The sequence below is a fragment of the Apteryx rowi genome, unplaced genomic scaffold (assembly GCF_003343035.1).
Source record: "Apteryx rowi isolate R43461 unplaced genomic scaffold, aptRow1 scaffold_19, whole genome shotgun sequence".
Taxonomy (NCBI): domain Eukaryota; kingdom Metazoa; phylum Chordata; class Aves; order Apterygiformes; family Apterygidae; genus Apteryx; species Apteryx rowi.
In genome coordinates this window covers 3,084,861-3,111,903 of record NW_020448196.1, presented here as the reverse complement: position 1 = coordinate 3,111,903, position 27,043 = coordinate 3,084,861, and the positions used below count along the sequence as shown (strand labels likewise).

Here is a 27,043-nt window from a genome sequence, read left to right as displayed (position 1 = left end):
CTAGGAGTGGGGCGCGCGGCAGGAGCGGCAGCAGGCCTTGCTGTAGTACCAGTGGCTGCACAGGTTCACCTTGATGGCCAGAGCGCAGTTGGTTCCCGCCTGGTCCTGGCAGCTGTCATCTAGGGAAGCAAGGGGGAGAGAAGGCAAAAGATATGAGAAGAAAAATAAAAAAAAATCGCAAGCTCTTTCATGCATTTCTTCCCTTCCTTGCTTTTTTTTCTTTTCTTGCCATGCATGGTTTTTTTAGCCCCGGCGAGGCTGCCCTGCGCCACGCCACAGCGGTGATGTCCCCAGGGCGTGCAGGGGACCATGGCTGTGTCCCAGCTGCGGGGACGATGCCCGCAGGCAGAGGCAGCGCGGGAATACCTCCCTGCGCCGCTGCATCTCAAAAAACATTTTGCTTAAAAACCATAGGATTTAAGGATTTTTTTTTTGCCCCAAACCCATGGGATGCACAAAACCAGCCTGCCCGAAGGCAGCACCTTGCAAGCATCCCCGCGCAGCGGCTGCCGGAGCCCCCGAGGAGCGAGGCGGCCGGCGCCGGGCGCCCAGGTCACGGAGCAGGGCCGGGAGCAGGCAGCCCCGCGTTCGACTCCTGCTTCCCTGCTTTTCTCCCACATCTCCCTTATTCCCCAATCCTATTAAAGAATTAGGACTGCGTGTTTGCTAAAGATCATAGGGGCTTTGAGCCAGCAGCCGAGTCAGATAATGAGATAGTTACAAATCCCGCAGGACGCGCGGAGACCAAAGTCATTAAAATAACGGCGCAGAAGAAACTTCCCCGCCGCGAGCCGGATCTCGCGCAGCAGCGCGCTACCCGAGCCCGCGTCCGTAGCCCGCTTTTATCCGAAGGTCAGAGCGTGCTGCTTCCGAAGCCTCCCCTCGATTTAACGCGGCCGCCTCCAGCAATACCCCCCGCGCGGGGGCTCGGACGCGGAGGGGGAGCTGCCCCCGTTGCATCCCCCCGGGATGAGGATACGGAGTCGGCGGACGGGCAGCGCCGCCGGGGGCTCCTCACCGGGCGGCTCGGTGGGGCAGGGCTGCAGGTCGCAGGTCTGCTTGCCGACCGGCTTCACCAGCGGGTCGCAGCCCCGCACGATGTCCTTGCCCTGGTAGCACTTGACGTCCCGCATGCGCACGCCGATGCCGCAGGTCTTGGTGCACTGGGGAGCAGAGAGAGGCGGCGTGAGGCCAGCGCCCGCCGTCGCTCCCCGAGGGCCGCTGAAAAGCCCGGCTCGCCGGAGGCTGCAGCCGCTCTTCCCCGTCCCCGCTCCCGGCTTTTTGCCGGATCCTGGCGGCCAGCGACGCCAGGCGTCTGCAGCCACCCGTGAGCAGCGATTCCCGGGCAGGGGCCCATGCGCTGGGGCCGCGGCGGTGCCGCCTGCAGCTGCCGCCCTCTCCCCATCCCACGCCGGGGGGACCCTGCCAGCACCCCGGACACGGGGGCCGGCGCCTCTGCGCCGCGTGCTTTGGGCTCGCCGAGCCGCCTGCCGCCCTTCGGACGCCTCGTTGCGCTGGAATCACGGCAGGTTTCTTCTGCGACAGCCCGGCCCTCCGGCTGCCTCCGAAGCCCGCGGTCCCCCCCACCCCGGCGTCCCGGGTCGGCTGCCTCCCGCCGCAGCACGGCCCCGGGGACAAGGTGACAACCCGCCTGAAGAGCGGCTGCCACCCGGACAGGTCGCGACCCAAATCCCGGCCAGCTCCCGCGCGCACCCGGAGAGTTGCAAAGCTAAATCCGAGCCGCGTTCCTGCAAGCGATTGCAGAGAAAAAGAGCTGGGGGAGGAAAAGGAAGGAAAGGAGGAAAAGCCGCAGGCAGCCCCAAACACCTCCGCAGCATCTTGGCCGCGTCTCCCCCCTTGCAGCCCCGCTCGGAGCAGAGCCGGGAGGGGGCTCGGGGACGCCGCTTCGCCCGCCGCGCCTGCCGCCTACCTCCGACCAGGGCGTCGTGTACCACTTGAAGCAGGGCCGCTCGAAGCACGTGCTCTCCTCCACGGGCTTCTTGCCGGCGTCGCAGTCGGCGGCGCCGCGCGTCTTGATCTTGCCGTTGACGATCTCCAGGCACAGCACTATCCTCTTCTTCACGCCCCGGCCGCACGTGGTGTTGCACTGCGGGGACACCCCCCCCAGCCCCAAAAAAACGCGCGAGGCTTAGGCGAGAGCCCCAAGGAGCTGGCCGGGAGGGCAGCGCGGCCGAAGGGCAGGGTGACGGGCGCCGCGTGCCGCCGCGTGCCGCTTACCCGCTCCCAGTCCTGCGCCAGCCAGGCCGCGGGGCAGCTCTTGTCGCCGCAGGGGTGGATGGCCAGCGGCTTGCTCTCCAGGCTGCACTGCGACTCCGGCACCACGCGCCCGTCGCTCGTCTTGCAGTACACGTGCCGGATCATCCTGCCCTGCCCGCAGCCGCCGCTGCACTGAAAGCCGAAGGCGGAGCGGGGCGGTGAGGGCGGCGCAGCACGGCGCGACCCTTCCCCGCGCGGCGCCTTGCGAAGCGCCCGGCACAACCGACGCGACGCAGACGGCTGCAGCGCGTCCCCGCTCCTCGCAGCGGCAAAGGCCGCGCGGGTGCTGTCGCGGCAGGACCAGGCTGCCGGGCTCTTTGGCGGCCGCTCGTACGGAGACGCACTGTACTTCCCAGCACAGCTGTTGCCATGGAAACCGCTTATTTTTAGCCAACGCTAATGAATCAAAACGCAGGTAAAAATAGCTTGAGAAGTGGGGTCTCCATGGCAGAAACGTGCAGGGACGAGGGGAGAAGCGGGACGAGGGGAGAAGAGGGACGAGGGGTTCATTTTTGGAGCATGGAGCATGCGCACTGTCAAGTCAAGCAGGGAAGACGGAGCCGCGGGAAGACGAGGGAGCCGCTAGCTCAGCCGGGAGCCGATGGCTGGGGGAACGCGGCCACGTGGGCCGGGAGCCCCGTGCTCAGCCGGGGAGGCAGAAAAGCAGCCGAAAGCCCTGCGAACACCAAGGACACCAAAGCCAGCCCTGACACCGAGGGTGGGACTCCTCGGACCGCTCCCGGCACGGCCGGACGCCCCAGGTGACGGAGCAGGCGGATGGCTCAGTGCGAGCAGGAGGCTGCGGGAGCAGAGGAAGCGGCGCTCCGGGCTGGGATCGGCCGCCGCTGCGGCAAACCCGGCCCGGGCACGGCGAAGCCCCTTTGCTTTGATCGCGACCACCGAGAGCTGGTTTCCCACGCCGACCTGCCGGCCCTCGTGTGAACGCACAGGGGACCGCGAGCCCAAAGGGCAGGGTGAATCCGAACGGGAGGCCGCGGGACAGGGAGACGGACGGTGGCGCGGGGCCCGCTGGCGGCGGCGGCTCTGGCGAGCGGCAGCTGATAGCAGCAGGTGTGAGCGCGGGGAAGCGTTGGGAATAAGCCTGGAATAAGCTGGAAGCGGCGCAGCCACGGGAAGAGGCTGGGAACGCAGACCGGTCCGGCGGCCCCGGGAGCTGCACTTTCACGCAGGGCTCCCGCGCTCTCGCCTTCCACGCGGCGGCACCGGAGCGCAAAGCCGATCGCTCCGCGGGGGCCGGCGGGCTGCCAAAGCGGAGCCGGCTGCCTCTGCTCCCCCAGCCCCGCGCGGCGACGACAGCCGAAATCGCCTCCCCGCGCATCCTCCACCTCCCTCCTGGGCGCTGGCGGAGCCCTGGCCAGGCCGGCTGTGAGCTCCAGCTAACAAGCCATAACCCCCACGCGGTGGGAAAGGCGTCGGGTTAACGGCAAGCCCCGAGGCTGGAGCTCCAGCCCTTCCCAGGCACCAGCGCGGGAGGGCGGCCGGAGCGTCCGAGCTCCCCCCTTCCCTTCGCTTTCCCTGCTAATGCTGCAGACGCGGCTTCTCAGCGCTCGCAAACTTTACGGTCCTCCCGCGCTCCCGCATCGCTTGGCCTCGCGGCGCGGGGAGGCGGCGAGCAAGGAGCAGAGCTAGCGGGAGCCCCAGGCTCGGCCACCACCTCCCGCCCGGGCAGGTCCCAGGGAGAAGGAAAAACCAAACAGGAAAATGCACGGCCGGATTCATCCCCGCGCCCCCGCCGAGGGCTCTCACCGGTCCCCAGTCCGAGACGGTCCATTGCCGGTCGCAGGGCGGCCCCGTGCAGTTCTTCTCGGCCAGCGGCCGGGTGCTGGCGTCGCACAGCTTCTCCTCCTCGGAGCAGCGGATGTCGCGGGTCACCACGCTCCTCTCTCCGCAGCGGGCTGAGCACTGGCGGCGCGGGGACACGGGTGGGCCGGGGTCAGGCGGCGGCGCGGGGCCGCCCCCCTCCCTCGCCCCGCGCGCACGGCGAAGGCACCCGCGGCCCACGCAGCCGCCAGATCATCTGGTTTAAGGTGTGATGTAAATTGGGGGCTGCTTTTTTCTTTTTTTAAGCTTTTAACAAGAAACTCTCCAAAAACGCACAATGAAAACGCATTTACGACTCTGTCTGTAAAACAATCCGTAGCAAACCACCCCCCTCCCTCCAAACCCCAAACAGCCCTGAGCAGTTTCAGCAGACAAGTTCAAAGGTACAGGAGGGGCTAAATCCTGCCCCGGCGCTGAGCAAAGCTCTCCGCCGGGACGAGCCCAGCTGGAGCACCCCGGGCGCCCAGAGAGCAGCCTCCCATCCCGCCGGCACAGAGCTGCATCCTGCCGCACTGTGCATCACCCCGAAATCCCGCTCCGCTTCCAGGCGACCAAAATTTTGTACAAACTGCACAAGTGCCCCCAAAGGGCCCGATCGGAGCCCAAAGGCTTTAGCGGCAGTTTGGAGACGGGGGGCGAAATCCCTCCCGCTTCCCTCACAGAAGCAGCTAGCTGCTTTCCCTGTCTTCGAGAATGCTTTCTCCAAACCACACAACCGAGATTTTTTTTCTACCGTGGATAAATTTGGCACTCGGCAGCCCGGTGACATTATTCAGAAGGGGGTTTGAGTTACTGCAGTCTCGCAGGCACACGTTTGCTCCATGCACAACGTAAAGCAGGGAAAAGTGTCAACAGCACAGCGCTCAGACGCACCGCGCTGATATGTCAATCCTCGGATCTCTGAAACGTGCTCTTTTTTTAATGCATCCATCGCAAGCCAACTTGGCACCCGGCTTCAGATGTGATCCAAATTAGATTAGCTTTGCTGCTGGCTAAGGCAGACCCGCTCCGGGATTGTCTCAAGCAATCTGTCCCTGACACATGCTGGAGCGCTATATGGAATTCTATAACATAAGCCGCCCCGGTTTGCTACGCCAGTCAAAATAGTGCGCTAGCATGTGCACGGGGAGCTTTTCTCCACCAAACCGGGAAAGTCAAAACATCCTAAAAAAAGAAAAAAAATAAATAACGGGAGAATGCACCAGCCTCTCCATCAGCAGCACGACGGAAAGCGCGGCGACAGCCCTGGCTTGCGGAGGAAAAGAGGACGTTTAAATTGCGAACAAGAAGCCTTTGGGGAGCTGCCAGGAGAGTCGGACGCTCCCGCGGGGTAAACGGGCCAGCTTCGGGACGCGACAGTGGTAAAACCCCTCTTCCAACCGGCTGAGCTGTTTCCTTAAGGCACAGAGCAACGCCGGCACCTTGCTTGCGCTCCCAGGGGTTAAAAGCCCGGGAGGGACCGACGGCAGCGGCCTTGTCCCCACGGAGGGGAACCAGGGGGTCACTCGAAGGAAAAAAAGCGTGCTGGCTCACGTTGGTCCCCGTGCAACGAGCGGGGCTGGTGCCTCAAAAGTTTCAGATCCAAAAGGGACGGGACGACCGCAGGCACGAGCTCGCCCCCGGCGCTGCCACCGGCCCTCGGGCCGCGCGGCGCCGCGGATTTACCTCCGACCACTCCGACATCTCCCACTGGGGCCCGCAGGCGGGGTTCTTGCAGACTTTGCGCTCGTCGGGCCTGGTAATGTCAGCGGATTCGCAGAGATCGCTGTAGACCGAGCTGTCAAAACCAGGAGAGATCATCTTCCAGCATCGGACAATCCGAAACTGGTAGCCTTCCCCGCAGGTGCGGGAACACTCGCTCCAGCTGCTCGTCTCCCACCTGCGAAAAAAGCAAGAGAGCCGTCGCTGCCGCGGGGGCGAAGAGCGAGGGGGCCAACGCGCTTTCGGCAACCCGCGGCACCTTAGCGCTCGCGGGGAGACTGCTGCAATAGGAATAAGGCGTCCTCAGGCTGCAAAGCTATCGGACGTTCCCCCCCCGCCCCCCGGGGCAGGACTAGGCTTTGCCGCGGCTTGACGCCGCGTCGTTCCACCCCGCAGACCCGAGCCCACGCAGGCGGCGAGCTGCGTGGGGATACCTGCGCCGGCGGACGCTAAAATCAGGCTGCCGAGAGGAAAAACGAGCTGGTGCGGTGAGAAAAGGACCTGCAGCCCTGAAAGGACACGAAAGCAGAGCCTGCCGGCCCGTTCCCGTCCCCTGCCACCATCACCCTGGCTGACAAGTGGGGAGAAGCTCCTACATCCAGGGGAAGGACGTAAAAAGGGCTCTTATATTAGTCTAGGCTTTTATAGCACAGTACCACTGCAATAATCCTGACGTAAAGAATAAAAACCGAAATGAAACAGCAGTCACGGCTCCTGGACACAAGAGGCTGCCGCTTGGGGGGCCCTTGCTGCTCTCCAGGTGGGAAAGCCCCGGTCCCGTGGAGGAGCCCGCGCCGGGCACCACGGCAGGAACAGGGCAACGTCACACGTTCAGAAGTGCCACCTCAATTCAGGAGAGAGAGGAAACCAAGGTCTTCTCTGCCTAGACGAGGCAGCTCTGGTGCAAGCAAAAATTAAAATTCTCTTGGCGCTTTCTGATGGAAAAGCAGTGCCAACCCAAGCAGCATCTGCCTAGACAAAAGCACACGCGCCGGGATGCCCCGCTCTGAGCTCCCAGCAGCTCCTTTCTTCACCCGCCACTGCCCTGCAATCACTCCAGGGCTGGTACATCACCGACTGCCTCTTTCCTCCTTTACAGCAGTAAAGCCACGGAGCGAGAACAGCACAGCTATAGGGAGAGGCTGCTTTTCTAAAAGGCCTGTGGGATAACCTACGCATGAAAAGAGCCCTAATGCTTGCACTAACAGATTATTAAAGTTAATGCAAATACAGATTAAGGTCCCCACGGTATCTCCAGGGCAGGTGCGTTCCCAGCAGTAGCACCATCCACCTGCCCACAATTTTTAATGCCTGAATCGCAGCCCGGCCCGTGCGTCAGCCCCATGGTTCTGTTTCCCGGCCCTTCACTGCCCGCGTTCGCTGCGGAGCTGCAACCAAACGATCAGCTGGCACCAGCCACAGGGCTGGAGAAGCAACGTCCCTTGGGGCCAAGTCACGGCATCTGCACCGGACCAGCTCCTTCAGGGCCCCTTGCTCATGCTCCCTTTTGCTTGAGGACCAAGAGAGCAGTCAGACAAAACCACAATATGTTTCATTTGGGGTATTAAGCCAGCGAGCTGCAAAGCTTTGGTGGCCTCACAGGGGGACATTGCTGCCTTTTAGCTGAGCCAGTAACTCGCAGCATCCACCTCCTCCTGTGCAAAGTCAATGCTGCCCATGACCCCCAGCACTCATCACTCGCATGAGCGCTCCAGGTGCCCCACAGCAACCAGGACATCACGGGTTATCCCTCACGGGTTATCCCTCTCGTCTCAGCAGGCTGTGGGAAGCAAGGCAGGGAAGCGGCCAAGGGGGACAGTGTGAACAGACTTGGTCACATGCCGGCTCCAGAGAGGTTACCGCGGAGCAAGGCACGTGCTCTCCTCCCTGCCCTCCCCAGCACGTCTAGATGCCACTTGCAACTACCTGGGACGAAAACAAGCGTTCGCTGCGCGGCTGCAGGGCTACACCACATCCCTGACATCACTCGAGTCTCGGGTTCGCTTACAAACAGCACAAAGTATTTCAGGGTATGGATCACAGTTTTACTTCTCGCTTTGCCCTGCTAGCAGGCTGACACCCGGGAACGTCCCGGTCCTTTCCCCTTGGACAGACACCGGCCCATCCTGCCCGTAACTGCTGTCGCAAGCCTTGAATCGAGCACGTCCCTGCAGCCAGCATCAGCGACGTGCCCGAGTCGCACAGATCAGACCTGGAGTGAAATCCAGCGGTCTCCCCGATGGGAACGCCGGGCTCGGGGTCAGGGCACCAAATCAAGCTTTTCAGATAAAACCCTGCACTGGGAGGAAAACCTTCCCAAGCAGCTCCAACGGAGGCTCCCAGCTGCACCAGTCTCGCACGCTGCTCTGCTCTGCTCGCCGCCACGAGCAAACCTCAGCGACGTCCAGGACGCAGAAGCCGGCAGCCTGACCCTTCCACGCCGTTTGCAAGGCGAGTCCCGGCCGCGGCGCCCAGCCCGCGCGCACCTCTGCAGAGCCGAGGAGCCCCAGATGCCACCAAGCCCAGATTTAAGGGAAGTTTTAACCCGGCAGCTTGAACCAAGCACTCGAGAGAACTGAGAAGAAAGCCCGGCTGCTCCACGGGCACATTGCGGAGCACCCCGGTCTCAGGGCGTTCTCCCCATCCCTGCTCCCCCCGCCAACAAATCCACGCCAACCCCCCGGTACTTCTCGGGCCGGGGCGCAGTGTACCTTGGCTGGCACTCTCTCCCCGCACAGAACTCATGGACCGGCTCGGGACGGGTCATGGCATCACAGTACGTATCGTCCACTTCGATCCCGTCATAGCGCACACACATAGCATACGTGGACATCACTCCTAGTGTCAAAGAGAGCACACACACACAACAAAGGACGCTTGGAGAGCTTGACATCCAAAAAAATCTCTTTGTTTTTGGTTTTTTTGGAGCTGCATTTTCCAAAACTTCCTTCCAGTGGAAGGCAGCAGGCCTGACTTGACAAGGGAGGACCGAGGCGGCGGTTCCTGGGCCACCAGCAGGGCTTGCCGCCAGCAACGGCACGCGAATAGCACGATTGCAACGGAAACGCTTGGGGCAACGAGTCTGCCGGGCCGTTCCCGCAGCCCGGCAGCCCAAAACGCACCCATGGCACGCTCGGCCCGGGAGCTGCTCTCGTACGGGACCTCCCCTCCTCCTCCTCCTCCTCCCGGCACCGCGCGGAAAGCAAGCATCGCCGTACCGAGACCTTTCCCCCCGCAGAGCAAATTTTGCAAAGTCCGTTCTGGGACCTGGCCGGGGACCAGGAGGCTGCTCTGGCTACAGGTAACAAGAATTTCAGCTCTCAGAAACATATGGTTTGCATGAAGCTTAAAAAAAAAAAAAGAAAGAAAAAAAAAGATCTACAGCTCTTGACATTGTATCACTTCTCTGCAATATGTCAGTAAGAAAGGGTAACGAGACCGGAGAAATTTAAGTAAAATATCAGCCTGCTAGCTGCAGGCTGGGGCACAGCAGCCTGTCCCAGTCGAGGGGAAAATTTGTTCAGAACTCAAAAACTCAAAACTGTCCTCGAGCACGTGGGCTAGAGGATCCCGGGGACAACGACGGCTTGCAAAGCGCCTGCAGGACAAGACCAAAAGCTCTGGCACGCTCAAAAATAAAACCTGTGCATTTGTTCTTTTAAAAAGCATCCCGTAGAGACTGCAATCTCCGGTTCCCCTTTTTTCCTTCTTCCTAACTCCAGAAGCAACGAAGTATCTGGTTTATTCCAGGGAAGGGGCTGCTTGGGAAACGGTGCAGGCAAACGCACTGCCTCAGTGCCTATTTCATTACAGGTGATGGATTTCTCAGGAGCCAGAAAATGTCATCGATTTTCCTCCCCCTAACCATCAGGCAGCGGAGGAGGACAGAGATCAGGTGGTTTGAAACCTTTTGGAGTGGCAAAAAGGGGGAAAATTTACACCAAAAGAACGGAGGCCAGGTTTGGCATCCCTGACGTCTACGCTGCTGTGCCAGATCTGCACCGCTGTGGCTGAGATCAGACTCTGGGGTGGGGGAAAAAGTGGGAGAAACAAAACAAAAATCCAAAAAAAAAAAAGAAAAAAAATCAAATGCTACTTTATTTCCTGCTGGAGCTGAACAGTCTTCAAAACTTCACACTGTCAGAAAGCAGCCGAGCTTCCAAAACCATGGGAATGGTCAAAAAAGGGGGGAAGAAAAAAGAACCCCCCCCGCCGGGCTGCAGCGATTTCGGTCACCTCGTGCCCCAGCCCAGCGCGGCTCCCAGCGCCCTAAGGGGACCGCGTTTCGCAGGATGCTCGCTGGAGGCAGCGAGCGAGCGAGCGAGGGAGCCCGGGGCGCCGCCGGCGCAGGATCGCCGCCCCGTCCTCTCCGCTCCTTCCCAGCGCTAGCAGACGGAAAAGCGACTCACGCACCAGGCGATCGCAGCGGCTGCGCAGAGGCCGAGTTTGCTACCTGTAGTGCATGTAGAGCTGCAGGGTTCGTGGGAGGAAAGCTTCCACCTGTACATGTCAGCAGCACTCACACCTTGGCCCTTTCTTAACAACTTCAATCTGTTTCTAGCAATAAGCAAAAAAAAAAAAAAAACACAAAACAGCGTTTATCAGGAGAGCGGCGACACGTCCCGTCAGACACACACACGGCTGCGATCAGGTTGCGGTTTGGTGGTTGGGTTTGGGTTTGGGGGGGGAAAACAGTCGCTTCGTTTGTCGGTGGGGTTCGGTTTTTCTGATTTGGGGTTTGTTTGGCTTTTTTATTCATTTATTTATTGTTTCGGTTTGTTTAACAACATACCTGTCCTGAGCCCCAAGTAGAATCCCCAGCCCGGTTAGAGGCAGAGCTTCCACTGTCTAGAAATAGAGAGAATGGGATAAAAATACCCACAAGTAGAAACAGTTCAGAATTTAACAAAGTTTGCATTTTCTGCTCAAATACACCTGGCCCTCGGCGTACAGCGCCTAAAGGTGCAGTATCTCCTCCCCTGGGCCGCCGGGTCCAAGCCGGCACGCCGGCTCGCGCTGCTCGGAGACGGCAGAGCACGGACTCGCTCCAGCCTCTCCGGCTGCTCAGACCTCGCCGGCTTGCTCTTTCCTAAAGCCTAGGCAGGGCGCAGGAGGGGGTCAGCCCGCTTCTCCAAGCGCACTTTGCTCTTAAACACAAGGGCATGCCCTTCGCCTACCTGGTGCTCTGGGTGGCTTTCGCCGCTCTCGCTAGGTTCTTTGATTTTTGGTAGATAATTTGCATCCCTTACGAAACACTGCATTCGCACACGTAATGCCCTTGGGAAAGGGGCAACAGATTCATCCTGACATGTGAACAAGCATCCGTAAAACCAAGGGTAACAGCTTCGCCCAGGTCAGCGCGTAGGGACGTACGGCAACGTTATAACGCGTCAGGGATACTGCACCTTTACAACAAGAGGCTCCAATTCTAGTCTCGTACCTTTGTTCAAACCCTTGAAGCGTCTATACTGATTTAAATAGTGCATAAGGTTGTATCCTGACATCCAGTTGTCTCTGGCCTGGCAAGATAGGCAGCTTGTATGATTTCTAGGCAGCAGAAGCTCTGAAATTGCCTTATTTATGTGGTCATAAGTTCAGGTCCAGTCTACCGAACAGATCTTTAAAAGGACACTGTTGAGAATCCAGTAGTTCTCCTTTCAGACCCACCCGCCTTCCATTGTTAGCAATGATCTCCTGGAAGGACTAAAAACAACAATCGCGTTTTCCCGGATGATTTTGCCTCTGTCGTTTTGGCAAACGACCATTTCCTGCGTTTGAAATGGAACCGAAGTGAACATGGCTAATTTTGTGCAAAAATAACGACCTTGGCTTACTATAAATAGTGTTTTATCTTGCCGAAACAGCTTTGATAGGGGCCCCGCATCATCCACTGATACCACCTCAGCCCTGATGATCATCATTGCTTCTCTAACGGCAGCCGCTCAGCCGGACTGGGCTCACCAAGCGACCATCTTCAGCAAGACCCATTAAAACGGTAGTCAACATCTGTTTGGTGTTTTTTTTTTTTTTAATATATATTTTAATTTGCCCCGAAAAAGAGGGCATTGCCTAGCTCCTCTGGACTGCACCCTGCTCTCAGCAGCACCAAAGCAAATCCCAGGTTACCCAGTGACCGGGAGTCCCCTTCCCGGTTCACGAGCCGTAGCTACCTCCACCACTTCCCAGGAGGTCACGCTGGCTGAAAGCAGCGGAAGCAACTGTGCAATTTGACCTCTGGGATCCACACGGCTCCCTGATCCCCTTGCACCCCCCAAATAAGCTTTGTATCACAGCTGGGGATAGAAAAACCCTTCAACAGTGTCCCTTTAATGTGTGTGATCTTAACTAAAGAGCTTCTTCTATGTGTAAGGAGGTCACAGGGACAAGCTCTAGCTAAATCAGACATTCGGTCATAGGGCAGCATTTAGTTCTCCTACCATTTTGAGCAAACACTGTTATTTTGTTTTCTTCTAAATGCAGCAAGTTGTTCTACAAACAAAGCTGGTGGGTTTTTCTCTTTTGTTTTCTTTCTCATTACAATCATTATTACAAAGTCAAGTATTCCCTTCCCTGGCTGCGCTTTGCGTCTGCTTTTGATGCGAGCAACAGCACCAAAAATTCGCACCAGTCATCTCTGCAAGATGCAAGTCAGAGTCCTCACTGCCGCTTTCTAGCGAAACCCGTTTGTGTGGCAGGGGAAACAACATCCCCTTCTGGAAAAGCTGCCACCCCGAAGCCAGCTGATGCTTTGGCTGCCCGTCTTCAAGAAACTGTCCTTGTAGCAGAAGAATAATCCTAACAAGTGCGCATGAACCCCAACGTGCGGAGGCTCTGGGCTCATGTTTCTGATTTTTATTTCACTTTTTATTTTTGATGAAAGTGGGGAAACTCCTGACTCCCACCACAGGACAGGCCTCAGCTGCTGGTGGTGCAACAGCATGGGCCAAGGCTGGAGCAGCAAAGGTGCCTGGATGGGCCCCGGTGAACATGCTTTAACTCCTCCAAAGCAAGGCATTGCTCTCATCCCTGCAAAACAGCCCTTGTCCCTGTCCTGTCCACAGAGCTTGTTCCTGGACAGCAAATACAAGCCCCACCAGTACGAGGTGTTTTTGTACCTGGATGACTCCATTCAGGCTGAAAGTGTCAATGCTTAAGAAAAAAATAAGATGCCCCATCTCTAACCAACGCTGTCCTGTTGTACGGAGACTGTCTGGTGACAGTCTCCAAAAGATGACCCCATCTCGTGTGCCCACTCACAGAGAAGGAAAGCAAGCGAAAAAGCAAGACACCTCCCAGGATCACAAAAGGACAGAGGATGGGAGGGATTTCAGGAGGTCTCGAGTCCAAGTTCCTGTTCAAAACTGGACTAATGCCAACACTAGACCAGGTGGCTCAGGGACTCGCATGGTCGCGGTTTGAACGTCTCCAAGGATAGAGATCCGCCACCCCAGGCCCTGTCCCAGGGCTGCCCACTCACAGCTGGGGAGTTCTTCCCACGCACCCCGTTGTGATTTCCTCCATTGGCGCTTCCAACTGTTGTCTCTTGTGCTTTCCCCAGGCACCTCTGTTGCTGCCCTTCAGATGATGGAAAGATGCCTTCAGACCCCCTTCACCTTCCCTCCGCCTGGCAAAACAACTCCAACCCTGCAGTTGTTCCTCCTGAGCCTTGTGCTCCTGCACCCTTCAGCTGGACGAGGTGTGCAAATGTGGCCGTCTGACTCAACACCCCCCCCAGCAGTGATGGTTCAAACCCAAAATAGCATCAAACTGCAATTAGAGCCTTAATCCTGCTGCTTTGGGTGCCAGCAGGAGTCTTAACACTGGCTTCAGCAGACACAAGCTTGTCCATCACTCGCAGCCTGGGCGGCTGCAAGTGGAGCCACACGCATTAGGATGCAACTGGGCTTCAAATAATACATAAATAATCTGGGCAGAGTGGAGGGGCAAAAAAAGTCCTAACAACTGAGCAGGACCCTGTCACCATAGAGCCAGCAGAGAGGCTGAACACTGAGCCTGCAAACGTGCCCAGAGGCCAGGGTGACACGTCCAGCAGGACCACGGTCCCTGCCCAGCACTGTGCCGTCTCCCCCTCTTCCCAGGCACTCCCTTCCCAGGGAAGCAGCGGGGTCCTGTGGTGCGGCCATCCCATCTCCACTGGGCAGGAGCCAGCGGCACGTGAAGCCGGTCCCGCACCCCAACTCGTCCAGCTCTGCTGCCCTGTGCCTACCTTGGTTGGCCTTGCAACCACCTCGCGCCCAGGTGGGGAACCAGCGTGCCAAGGCAAAGGGGGGTGACTGGGGCCTGCCTACACCCAGGGCCACCCCCAGCCCCCCAAAGGACCCCAGGGACCCTCAGGGCTCACAGCAGCCCAGAGCCAAGTCAGCCCAGGACCCGGGAGCAAGGGCACTGCTCACCCTCCTGCTGCCACCTCTGAAGGACCCTCAGCCAAGGCCAGCGACTGCTACTCCACAACCAGCAGCACAGCGGCTGAGCAAAACCCAAAACCCTTAAGCTATCACCGTTTAGATCTGAAAAATCCACATTTTGTTCCAGAGCAAGTGGAGGGAAGAAGAGGGAATGTTTTTGAGAAGAGTGGGGAAGAAAATTGCAATGCTTGGTATCCTTCCTTAAGGAGTCCTTCTTTAAGGAGTTTAAACCTTAGTGACAAGTCTTTGATACCGGAGGGGCCAGGGGATAATGGAAGGAGCTTTATAGCTCCACAGGTGACTGCACCAGAGACATCCATAGACTGCCCGTTTTAAGCAGCTCTGCCTTCCCTTATCCTGTAATATTAGAGTTCCTCTGAATTTTAATACACTTCAAAATCCACTGTATTCCTAGCAGGTGAGAAAGCACTGGTCCCATTTAGCAGCAGCAGGAGCAGAGGTGCAGGTGACTGATGTGCCGAGGCCCTGTGGGAGCCCGTGGCCGCCCAGGCGAGACGCGAACCCGCTGGCACGCTCCTGGCTCCCGCTCCGCGGCAAGGCACCGGAGCTAAGGGCGCTCTCCGCACTTGTCAGAGAGTGCTAATGAAATGCTTGCTTTGGCAGCTGAAGGAGAAGTTTCCAAGCCAAGCCACGGAAAAACATGATAGACTCAAGCCCTTGGCAATGTTTTAATGTTCTTATCATTAAGAAGTCTGTTGATATGTTTGGCTGCATGGACATTTTCTTTAGTATAAGTTTTTTTAATATACACTAGCATAAGTTCTGGAAAATAAGGCTAACAATAACCAGAGAGCATTTGCGCAGTCTTGCTACATCTTCTAAAGTTAAGTAGCATAACCTGTGCTTTACTGGTGGGGAAACTAAGAGACAGAAGGTCGAAGTGGCAGGGCCAGGAAGAGAACCGCAGCCGAGATTTGGGTGCCGCAACCCCGGACGCAGCCCAGAAGAAGCCATGAGGACACGCAATGGGGAGCCGGATCCACCGTGGTGACTGGGATCTGGACAGCTCCCAAGGCCCTGACTTCAGCACGAGCCCTCCTGGGAACGGTCTAATTTGCGGCTGCATCTGAAGGACAGCAAATTGCTGTTCCACAACAACTGTCCTGTCTCCGGCCCCATCAACAGCTAGCTCCCAGCGCGCCAGCGCTTGCGAGTGCGCTGCCGCGGGCTGAAGGCTGCTCTTTGGCAGCCGAGAAGCCGTTTCCAACCCTGACATACGGTACAGCCATAAACAGGCTGAATGTGTCCCGAGGGTCTGCTGATCCACACTTGGACGCTTCCCTTCAGAGCATGACTTTTGCATGCATTTACTGGGAAGAAGGCAGCCTGCTTGCACTGATCCAGCCAAACTTGGGTTGTTTCAGGCTCTTTGACATATAATTAGAGTTTTCATCTGTATTTTCAGCACCCAAAATAAGAATCTTTGAGGGTAACATGTGGCTGAAGGGCCACAGAGTAGCCAGAAAGAGACTTGCTCTTTTCAGATAGCTTGGAAACCAAGGACTCAGTTCACTTGCCCACACCCTGCTATCTACCACTGCTTGGGCTGCCCTGGAACATCCTGGGCTCTAGACACAGATGTGTGGACAAGGACTATCCTGAGGCTCCCTTTCACCCAGCCTTCCCTTGCCCGGATGAATTCAGCTGTTAAGGATAGATTACACCTTCTTTTACCTCCCTGCTGCATTTGCCAACTCTGTCACTCAAAACCAGCCAAAGGGATCCTGAAGTGCATATCCTACTATCAACCGCTTTAAGCTTCCAATGGAGAAGTGGAGTTTTGATACTCTTCGCAAAGCGGTGATTAATTGCACTGCTGCTTCATCAGTCAAGGCAGCAAACTCAGGCTATTTCTGGAGGCCCTACACAAAAGCCCTTGTTGTTCTGCTCTGCCTCTCCTGTAGCAGTTTGGTAAGCGGGGCTATTCCCAGGAGCTGCTCTAAGCCCTGTCCTGCTAACACAAGTGAGGAGGCTCATGGAGGGGGCAGTCAAAGTAGGTAAAAATGGGCCAAAACCAACTTCTGCTGCATCAGAACTAGGAGGAAGGACCTGGGAAAGTCAGTGCTGGACATCAAGAGAAAACAGAAATAACAGGAAAAGAGGTTTCTTTATGGCCAGGGCCCTGATAATGTGCTACAGCAGGCAGAGAGCAATGAGCAAGTTGACAGCTGTCAGCATGGACTTGACAATGTCCCCTCTAAAGAAGACTGTGAGCTTTCCTCTTGCTTAAATGATCTAACTTTCTGCTCTCAACTTTGATCCTTCCTTTCAAATTAAGCCCTGGTGAAAACCTTTTATGACATCCTGCCCCTACTTACCTTCTGGCCTCCAAAGCAGAGAAAACATGTACTGGGGTCTGCCTTTAGTACAGTATAAGTTGAGAATAACAATAAATAGGATCGACTAAAGACATGTCTCCTACCTTGCTTTGTGGGTTCTGTTTCCTTGGGGGCTGGTCATGGTGACAGTGGTGTTTGAAAATGGCATCTCTGCTGACGTGTTGATGGCTTTGCCATTGCTCAGCTCCATGTAGGTACTATTGATGGTGTAGGTCACAACGCCATCGGTATCCTCGTAATCGACGTAGAGGCTGTCAATGTGCGAGCCCACAGAGTTGACTGGGTCTCCCTGGGCAAAGATACTGTTCATGGTCATGTTCAGAACCAGCTCCTTTGAGTCCAAGGTCTTGTCCAGCAGCTTGTCAGTGATGGCATTCTCCGAAAGAAATTCCCTGGAGGTGAACCTGGGGTCAAAGTCTCTGTCATCATGGTCTGTCTGGTAAGTAGACCTGGTTACGTTTGAATCTAGATTGAAGCCAACAGGGGAAACGGTGATGACCACAAAATGAAATGCATTTGGAGCAGGAGGCGCAAACAGCTCAGAGCAGCAGAGGCAGGCCTGGGCAGCTGGAGGGGGAGCTGGGGGCCTGGGGCAATCCGATGGAGTTCAGCCCACATGCCCAGTGCAACCATGTCAGGAAAGCACTCCAGGCAGCAGGGTGATGGGATGGCAAGGACGTGGCTGGGGACCATGCCAAGGCAACAGCAGAGGTTGTGACAGGAGGGAGCATTGCACACTCAGGACTCCCCGGCTCTCTCCACCCCTTGCACAAGGCAGAAAGGCAGGCTGCAAAGTGAGCCCCATGGGGCATTACTGACAGTGACCCCACCACCCGCCAGAAACCAGAACCTGAAGGGCAAAGAGGCTGTATGAGTGGAGACATTTTAAAGAACTTTCCAAGGTTTCCAAAAAAAATGAACCAGCAGAATCACTAGAAACAGAGCAATTCTCAACAAGAGCTCTGGAAAGCAGAACAGTGAGGCCCAAGTCTCCTCCTTACCTTTGGGTTGTTTGCCCTTCAGTTTTGGCTCACAGTCAATAGTTTCTGTTCTTTCATAGACCTCATTGGTTTCCTGACCTTTGCTCAAGTTTAAATCTTCCTCTGTGTCCTGCCTTCCAAACACCTGGTTCTCCAAATCTATCCTTTCCCTGGAGATTTTCCCAAAATAAGTTGCATTGTGTTGGATAAAACCCAATGGCACATCTCCATCGAACTCTCTGCTTTCTTCACTATCTGACTCAGAAAAGGTATAGTAGATGGGCTGCAGATTTGAGTGTGGCTTCCTCAGGAGAGTATATTCAAATGTGATGGATGGATTCTTGCCATTTTGATTCCAGACCTGAAGAAACAAGTGAAATTATTAGCCGATGCAGTAGACATATGGCACGCAAAGTTTGTGATTCGTCTTGGAATTGATGGTTGATATCTATTTCACTGTTTCCAGTCTGCTTTCCATCATATTGTCAACTTCTTATAACTGGAACAGCACAATTTGCCAAACATTATTTAGCAGCACTGCCCTGGGCATTAGCACCAGACCAGGGGCCTAGAAGACCTAGGGTTTATGCCTTCTTCTGCCACTGACTGACCATAAACACTTGGACAACTTGCATAACCTTTTTGCACTTCCCTCTTCAACTGCATAAGACAGAGCTAGGGATGCACTGCTCTGCTTTTCAGAAAGCAGACCAAGATGAGAGGTGTGAGGTTAGGGACAGTCACTTGCACAAACATACCTCCATTGCGTTGCAGTGAACTGGGAGCCCACATCCACCTTCTGCTGCTCCATCCCAGTTGAGGATGGGAATCAGCAGCTGAGGAACTACAGCCTCTTTTACTGGTCTAACGATGGTGTAAGCACCCAAGCAACCATCCCTTCCCCTCCCAAAGGGGCCCATGGCTGCATGGAAGATGGCAAGGGCTAAGCTCTGGCTAGCTGCCCAGAAGCCTATTACATTTCTTCATGTGCCTCATTTCAGAAGCTTTTCCCCCACCTCCTCCTTTTTAATGTAGCAGGTTTTAAAGTTTGTGCACTTGACTAAGCTATCTGGCCCAATTTCTGATTTTTACTTTTCCTATCAGGTAACTCAGATTATAAAGCCAAGGAATAGAAGAGAAATATCCCCACAGTGCCTCAGGCAACTTCTCCTTCCAGAAAGAGGAGCTACCAAGCCTACATTCATTATTTAAAGCCCAGCATCTGACAGTGCTGAAGCAAATAAAGTAGCTTTGTGCAAGGAATAGGACACGATCACTGCTTCCACACCCTTCCCCATGCAGGCAGAGAAATAAAATTGTCCTCCTACGTGTTGGTGTGGCCACTGTGGTTTTACCAATGGTGATGTGTCCATAGAGAGGAGCAGAGCTTGTCTGCACAGATATATGAGCCTTTTCTCCCTACTCCAGAAACCACGTAGCCATGTTAGCCCAGCACTGAGCCCACGCCAACACAACCATCCTCTTGGCTGGATTTATGAGCTTGGACTTCAGGCTGTGCCAGCAGCAGCAGCTTGTCTGCCAACTTAGAGCTGCTTCCCACCCATCTGGCTGGGACAAGCAGATCTTCCCATCTAGCTCCCCAGATGCTGTCTTGCTGCTGCACACAAGATTTGCCCACCAGTAACTAACACACTTAAGAGCCACACAGGAGAGAGAACAAACTATTCAGCAGGTTTCAACATAATTGTTCCCTCCCCCAGCACATCCAGCCTTGCAAACTTAAGTCAAAGCACACCATTATATTCAATCCTTGATTTGTTGGTCCTTGTGCGACAATATACTCTATGCCGGTCTCATAGACATCCATGGGCCTGCGGTACTTGAACACCGTGCCTGCAATGTTGAAGTTCTTTGGGCTGTCAACTTTGTAGTTCCCATTGAAGAAATAGTAACCAGCTTCGTCAGCCACAGCTTAAAACAAGAAAGAGAAAAGAAATCAGTTCCACCAAATGTAAGAGGACGCAGTACTGCCACTTGTTCATTCAGGGCATAAAGTTGTTAGTGTTGCAGGAGAAATATTTGTTTTATTACTATAGAATAATACAGATAAACACATTATTTCCAACACATTACATAGGCAGACTCCCAGAATTCTGGGTCACTCTTTCTTCTATATTGTAAGCTCTTGGCAACAAGGGGCTGCTGTTGCTTAAGAGTCCATAGCACCTCTCACCCTTTCAGCGCTTGCACAGCATAAAACATTAAATGATAAAAGTTTTGCACACTGCAGTCAGTAAGACTGTCAGACTGCCTGCACCAGGAGTTCCCTCTTTGGGAACACTGAGCTGATTACACCTTAAAAAAAAAAAAATATATATATATATATATATATATATATATATATATGTAGCAATAATAAAAAGAAAAATTGACAGTCATAGGCAGAACTTCAACTAATCCACCATGCTGGCTCAAGGTCAGTCATCCATAGCTAATCCAGGAACTGTGCTAAATATAGGCTTTTATTCAAGCCTTGCTACACATTACCACGAGCCCTGGAGGCAACATCAGAACATGATAGCAGCAAATGTGTGCATCTGTTGGCGAGTGGGGAAAACCTGGCTTTGCCCATCTCCTGGGCAGCTCTGCAATTGCCACCCCAGAGATCAGCCACGTGCCACCAACACATCAATGGGGCAACCTGCAAGTCACATCTCCTTGCTACTGATGTCACTAGGCCACTGCTCATTGCCTGAGCGGCAAGAGATCAAGACCACAAGAGAGATGAACTCACTTAGTCATTTATGACCCAGCACTAGCATATTTGTCACAACTCTCTGAAACAGAAATAACATTGACCAACAGTTTCTGCAATAAAGCAGTCAAAATGTTGAAATACACAGCCCAGGTCCTCAGACCGGGTAAGTCAGTGCGCTTCTCTTCATTTCAGAGTGGTTACAGTTTACACTGACTATGGATTTAGCCCATGTCTGCAACAAAACTATGTTCATATTGGGGGGGTGGAGGGGAGAATTAGCCAGTATACACATGCATTTTAGCAGAGTACCAAGAGGTTATACACACCCAAAACATCTGCAGATTTTTTCCGTTCTACTATCTGGATATCTCTTGCTCCAGCAGGAATGTGTGTTACCAGAGAATAGCCTATGGGAAACTACAGATTAATGAAAAGGAAAACTTTGTAACAAGTAATCCAACAATATACTCTCAGTAGTCAACACTTGCCATATATCAAGCAAACTGGCTTTGATCCAAAAATATTTAGAAGATACAGCTTGAAAGATTGATGTTGATAACTGTTAGACTGCAAATAGGAAGTTAATCGGTAATAGAGAAAAAAAATTTGTAAACTATGCATCCTAATTTATTGTGGGAAGTATAGGAGGAGAGGGGGGAAAGGAAGGAAGGATGCAAACCTTGCATGCACAAATACTAAAACTTAGTGTAAGAAAAGGCACATGGAAAAACTGCTTTGTTAGCTAGAGAAGCTGTCCTGTGGTTCAGTACGGATACAAGTGCTCGCTGGTCTTTCAGAAACCCCCAGCGAGGGATCACAACTTGTTTCTCCTCCAACTCCCCTTTGCTCAGCGCTAGATAACTAATGGGACAAGTCCTCATAACTCCACCAAAATTACTGGAGCTTGCTCTGACTAATGCTCTCTGAGGATCTATTTATTAAAACATTATTCCTAAGATGACTATATTTAGGACAAGTAAGTTCTGTTGCCTTACACCACACTAATTTTGGAAATCCTGGGCTTTCAAAATATCCTAGCTTCCTGTTATTACAGAGCATTTATTTCTAGTCTTGCTGGGTCAAAAATAAGACTCTAAAACCAACACCAGACTCTTGCATAACCCTGTTTCGCCATTCAATATGGGAGATCTCAGACATCTGAGAACTGTCATGCAAAATCACCGCTTTTCTTTAAAGGTGGCTTTCCCTATATTCCCAAATATGTAAGGGCAATTCTTTAACACAGACAGAACACGGGGGAAATAAAGCACAGAAGGGCAGCTGGTAAGAGCTGGAAGTGGTTTACCAAAAACACAGCTCTCTGATACAAATAAAGCAAGAGGTCCCTTAAAGTCTTACCAAGATGAGAATTTCCTTTTCGGTAACTCCCAGTCACGTGAGTGCAGCTGCTCCCATCCCCTTGGCAAACTCCACATTTATCCAAGGTGTGGGTGGAAAACAGAATGCCATCGCATCCAATCGGCTAGAAAGAGTGTAAATAGAGTATTGAGGGGCAGGCAGATATTGCACCCATAGTAATTTTCTGAATGCTACTAACAATATTTTTGCTATAATGTTTAACAACCTCACATTTTCCAGACACGCAAACCCCTCGGAAATCAGTGTATTTGCAGGATGTTCCATCCCGAGCCTGAACCATTAACTGTCTCTGACCATCCACAGTGGTGCAATGGAGGTCACAGGGCTTGCTAGAAATGTGAACATAGTCATCTAAGGGGAAAGGATATAAAGATATATTCAAAACAGGAGAAACACAATAAACTTTCATCCTACCAATGTCAATGAATCTCTGCTAAGCTAAACAACAGCAGCAACAACAGAATTGCACAGCGGCCAGCGTTTCAGAAGCCACCATCTCCGGTGTCTGCAGGCTGGCCAGGAGATTGCACGACGGCCCACTGCTGCAAGCCTTTGCACAGCCAGGCAGCGCGCACTGCCGCCAGGAGCAGCTGCATCGCTAACTGGCCCGTGGGACGCATCGAAGCAGTAAGGGCCAATATTCTGTGCAAAGATTTGCAATAGTGGTACACACATTACACAAACATACGCATGCTTATATATGTATAATATTGATATACAAATTAGGTTAACATAGACATATACTGTCATAAATAGATATACATATAAAAGTACATTCAAAAAAGTCATAGCAGCTTAAAATAGAAACACTCTTCATAAATATTCATCCAAGTTGGACTATGTTTGCCCTTTGCCTTCTGCAGATAATTGGTTGGCTGTATCCACTGGCACAGCAGTCGCAAGACCTCAAGCGTTCAACGTATACTGTATAATATCCACAGGAAGCAAACAACAAATTCATATCTGCATCAGAAACCCAACGCTAAAATGTTACACTGAGCCAATTAGGGAGCGGTTATATACCCACTGGCCTGTGCGCCCAAGACAGACAGCATCAATTTCAAAACATTATTCTGCAAATCACCCAGGAGCCACTTGAACGCCTGCTAAAACACAAAACAATTCACTGTAACTATTCTGGTGAATAATCTCAAATAGTGAATATGTTTAAAGAAATTGTCACCTTGTCATAGGAAAGGGACAACCTGCCAAATGGTTATAATCAACCAACCTGCCTTCATTCTGTGGGCTAAGTTTTACCAAGACTGCGAAGACACTGGTTTTTATCACATAAAAGGAGGCAACAAGTAATTTCATTATGCCTAGTTATTAGGCATGTACAGAGACACCTAAAATACAAAAATTCTGTTAGATCACATCTGTATCTTTAGACACCTAAATGCCTCTGGGCATCTTAATAAACCAGTACTTAGGAACTCAACTCCCTGGAAAAAGAGGGGTCTTGGGTTCCCAAGGGCCCTCAGAAATTCTTGAAACTGGCCAAGAATTGTTAAAGTTCTATTTTGATGGGAGTTAGGTGCCCAAAATAAAATAAATCTCAGTCTCTGACTCCGAGTCATTTGTGCAGCTTTGTATCATTCACCCCGGATGATCAGTGAACTGACTCATTTCATCCCAGTGACATTTGACAGCACACACGAGCCCTGTGGGAGTAGGCAAGTGTCACCAAAATGCAGGATGACCAGTAAGGGCCACAGTTCAAGGGACACTGGGGCGGGTAAGCCAGACGCTCCTGGCCAGCATGGACCATCTCCCCCTGCTCTCTCCTCCTCCTCCAGCCCTTTAGCTCTCTGGTCCTTGGGAGTGATGACCAAAACGGACTGCAGGCTGCAGCTATTACTCTAGTCTGTTGTTTTATTTTATCTTTAAGCTACCCTGCAGCTGCAAAATGCTCCTTTGAACTTGGAAGACAGCCGATTGTGTCTCTGAAAACCACTTTAAAACACCAGAGGAGGAGCCTTCCTGCAGTCTATAGCATCATAACTATCAAAATATTTTGGCGAAGCGTTAAGAAACACACAAAGAATGTCTTGTTACCAGGATATAAAGGTTTCCATTGATACGTTCGTCCGTTATACACATGGGAGTTAAAGGATGAACACTGCTCCTCTCGAAAGCTCCTTCCGTTCGCAGGGCACTCCTAGAACGGGATACATTAATATCCTCATGAAAACAAAACGCAGGAAAGGTTTCCGGCGCATCTCGACCGGCTGCAATGAGCATTTCACAGCCTGCCACAGTCTGGCCTCAGGGCTGCTGCCACCGCTGCCTCCTCCTCCCCGCGAGGCTGAAGGCCTGAGCACCCCAGCCAGGGGAAATCTTCCTGGGGCAAGGACAGCCCGCTGGGTTTTACAGCCCCCAGCTCCAGCAAAGGGCCCCAAGTGCCCTTTGGGTGAAGGGAGCCAACGAGGGAAACTCCAGCTGCTTGGTGGGACAACAGGGTGACCAGGTGACTGCTACAGGACAGACAGTGCCCCTTCTTGGGAGGGACCCAGAAATGCCATCGCGCTAAGCAAAGTTGCGTGTGTTTGAATGTTCCCAATGAGAAAAAGGATATCCTTACTTGTACTTTGCAGAGCTGGTATCTTTTGGATGTTCCAGTGCAAGTTTTATTAGCAAGCCCACTCACTGACTTTCTTCTGAATAAAGAAACGGTGGTTAGACAGGGGGTCAGGAACTCTCTCCTCTTCCCTTCTTTAAATAAAAGGCTCGTTCCCTTCTTCTGCCTGGTTGTTGTCTCCATGCAGACAAGCCACACAGAGATACACCAGGGTCTCACTGGAGTCAATAGCAAAGGTCTCATTGGCTTTGTTACCTGTTATTTTATAATAACATCTTAGGAGGTATCACAGGGGATGAGAGCCCTGGGGGGGAGGTTGGCGAGGTGACTTCTGGACAGTCTCATGGACAGTCCAGAGAGGACACACCATGCATGGGAGCAGCCTAGATCAGCAGCCCTGATCCCACACTGCTGTGCCCAAGGAGCCTTGAGGATGGGCTTATGCCACCTCTGCTGCCTGTCTACCCTAATTCCCTGCTAGAGAAACCTCAGGGCCAGCTCAGGAGCCACTTGGCTGGTCCTCCTATGGGGAAAGTCCCCAGAACATCCTCCTTTCGTCTGAGCACTCAAAGGCACACTTACCTTCTGTAAGGGTGGGTTTGCCAGACAACACCTTTACACCAGGGCTATATCTATCAAGGGATGACTTTCTGGATCAAATCAACCTCCAGCATACAAGAACTAAAGGCCATGGATTTCACTAGGGTTGCCGCAGGTTTTTTTTTCCCTACTCCCTTGTACACAAGGAGTTACTTGATTTGCGTGCAGTACCTCTGCCGGAGACAGTGCCTCTCCTGGGATTTGACGCCTCCCCCGCAGGTCCTCGTGCATGCAGTCCACTTGGTCCACTCCCCCCACCAGTACGCAGTGACGTCTGCTCCTTCTTCCAGGCTGTTCGATGTCTGCGCGATATCCTGTTTGCAATGCCAGCATTCATGTTGGGAAGAGAGGAAGCACTCAGCACTTACACTGCAGAGTCAGCATGGCTAGAGCGACTGCTCATAGCAATCTCTGCAAACAAAAACCCAACATCCAACATGCCAACTCCCATCGGGCCAAAAAATACAGGTGTCCCATGCCAGCAGGATCATTGCTCCAAGTGGAAGCAGGCAGGGCCTTCAAACAACCTCCCTGTTCAGGGGTTTTCCAGAGCACCCATCACTAGGGTATCCAAGCACCAGGGTAGCCACATGCATGACCTGCTAATCTCTGTGCTCAGAGATATGAGGAAATGATGCTCACCCTGGCCCATGTCCCATTACACTGACAGCCACAGTGCTCGGAGGACAAGGATCTCCCACTCGGACTTTTCTGCAGCACTGCATCTCTCACAGAGCTAACAGGGCATTTCCTGTCGCGTTTGAGGTCAAATCTGAGATTTCCATCTTGCAAGAAATCCTGCATTTTCTCAGTTATGTTTTCATTACAGATTGGAATGAAATGGCAATTTCTAGGATTCCTTGGGAAAGGAAGCATTCATTGTTTAGCTCAGTTGGCAAAACTGAACTAAACCCCAAACCCTAACCTCTCCAGCTCTTTCAGTGCTGACTCTGGTCCACAACAAATTCAGGAAACTGAAGAGCCAGATGAAGTCAAAGACTTAGCCAAAAGCTTAAACAGACCCTTGCAAAACCCAGGGCAGAGCATGAGCCCGGTTGTAAGGAGGGGCTGCAGAAGAAGAGAGGAGAAACCACCTCCCATCCCACTCAGCGGCCAGAGAGCAGGCCAGCCTGCCATTCCTGTGGATGCTAGCAGGCTGGAGGAGCCCACACACTTCCTTTGGGAACATCAGAGTTTTCCACTTCAGGAGGGTCCTCAACCCCCAGCTCCCCTCTGCTGATGTGGGCCAACACACATAAGCTGCTAGTTGCACATATCAGCCTGGCACTTCGGGGGGGTGGGGGGAGAGGAGCTGCTGGAGATCAAAGCAAGAGGCCAAGCTCTTCAACGTGGGCTGCATCTAGGCTTCCCTGCCCTGGGCTGGCTCACACTGCATCACCACATGTCTACACCCATGAAGAGATGTCTTTTGAGGGGCAACAGATGTATTTTCCCATCCAGAATGATCTGTTGGTTAGGAGTTTCTATTAATTCTGTGTTTACAGGGAAAGGGAGAATAAAGTTTTAGGAAAAGAAACCAGGAACTCCAACCACTGCAGCAGCTGAGGAAACATTACTGAAAATCAAGATCAGGTCATTGCCTTTTAGAGCCTTGTTAATGATCTGTGCATGCTCTTGGCCACAGACGACAACTTAGGTTAGCACCAGACTGAAAAGAGCTAAGCCAAGTTGTACGTCCTCACTGCAGACTTGATGTATGCAGACAGATCCCACCATTCCCAGTTTAAGCATGGTAATTCATTAAGCCATTGTAACATGATTATACCTCTGGCCCTGACATATCCAACTAAGTAATTTGTTGAATTTGGGGTGACTTTATACCCAGACCATAATCAATGACCCTTTTTCCCAAGGAGGAAAGCAGGCAAGGGAAGAACCAGGACCTCAGCGTGCCTCTGCTGTGGGGGCAGCGCAGGAGCCCGGAGCTCTCCTTCAGCACCGGTGCTGTGCCGGCACCCAGCACCCCCGCACACCCGGCATCCCGCACACCCACCTCGAACGCCCAAACAGACCCTCCCAGCCCGGCAGGACGGTGCATTCACCTGGGATATGACGAAGGCAATGTTGCCCACAAAGAAGACGATGGCTAGCGTGCCTCTCAGGTGGGATTGCTCACAGACAAAGATGCTGCTCCACCTCCGTTTAATTATCTTCAT

The 27,043-nt window shown here is 53.4% G+C and overlaps 1 protein-coding gene across 1 annotated transcript; it reads right to left on the bottom strand.

Annotated features, from left to right (window-relative positions):
• On the bottom strand, positions 1-27,043 carry ADAMTSL2 (ADAMTS like 2). Its single transcript, XM_026062287.1, has 18 exons — positions 26,930-27,043; positions 25,038-25,180; positions 24,270-24,345; positions 23,744-23,846; positions 21,891-22,036; positions 21,665-21,788; positions 20,632-20,712; positions 19,343-19,518; positions 17,608-17,947; positions 16,690-17,071; positions 10,274-10,377; positions 8,532-8,658; positions 5,785-5,998; positions 4,045-4,200; positions 2,239-2,409; positions 1,931-2,107; positions 1,019-1,163; positions 1-119 (listed from the first exon to the last, which is right to left on the bottom strand). Exons 1-18 carry the CDS (start codon positions 27,041-27,043, stop codon positions 1-3), a joined length of 2,898 nt encoding a protein of 965 aa, XP_025918072.1.

Coding starts and splice junctions, on each gene's coding strand:
- ADAMTSL2 (XM_026062287.1), bottom strand. CDS start 27,043: ATGAAGATAATTAAACGGAGGTGGAGCAGCATCTTTGTCTGTGAGCAA. Junction 24,346..25,037: donor AGGCACTGTCTCCGGCAGAG/GTACTGCACGCA, acceptor TTCTTTATTCAG/AAGAAAGTCAGTGAGTGGGC. Junction 10,378..16,689: donor AACAGAACCCACAAAGCAAG/GTAGGAGACATG, acceptor GCTTATTGCTAG/AAACAGATTGAAGTTGTTAA.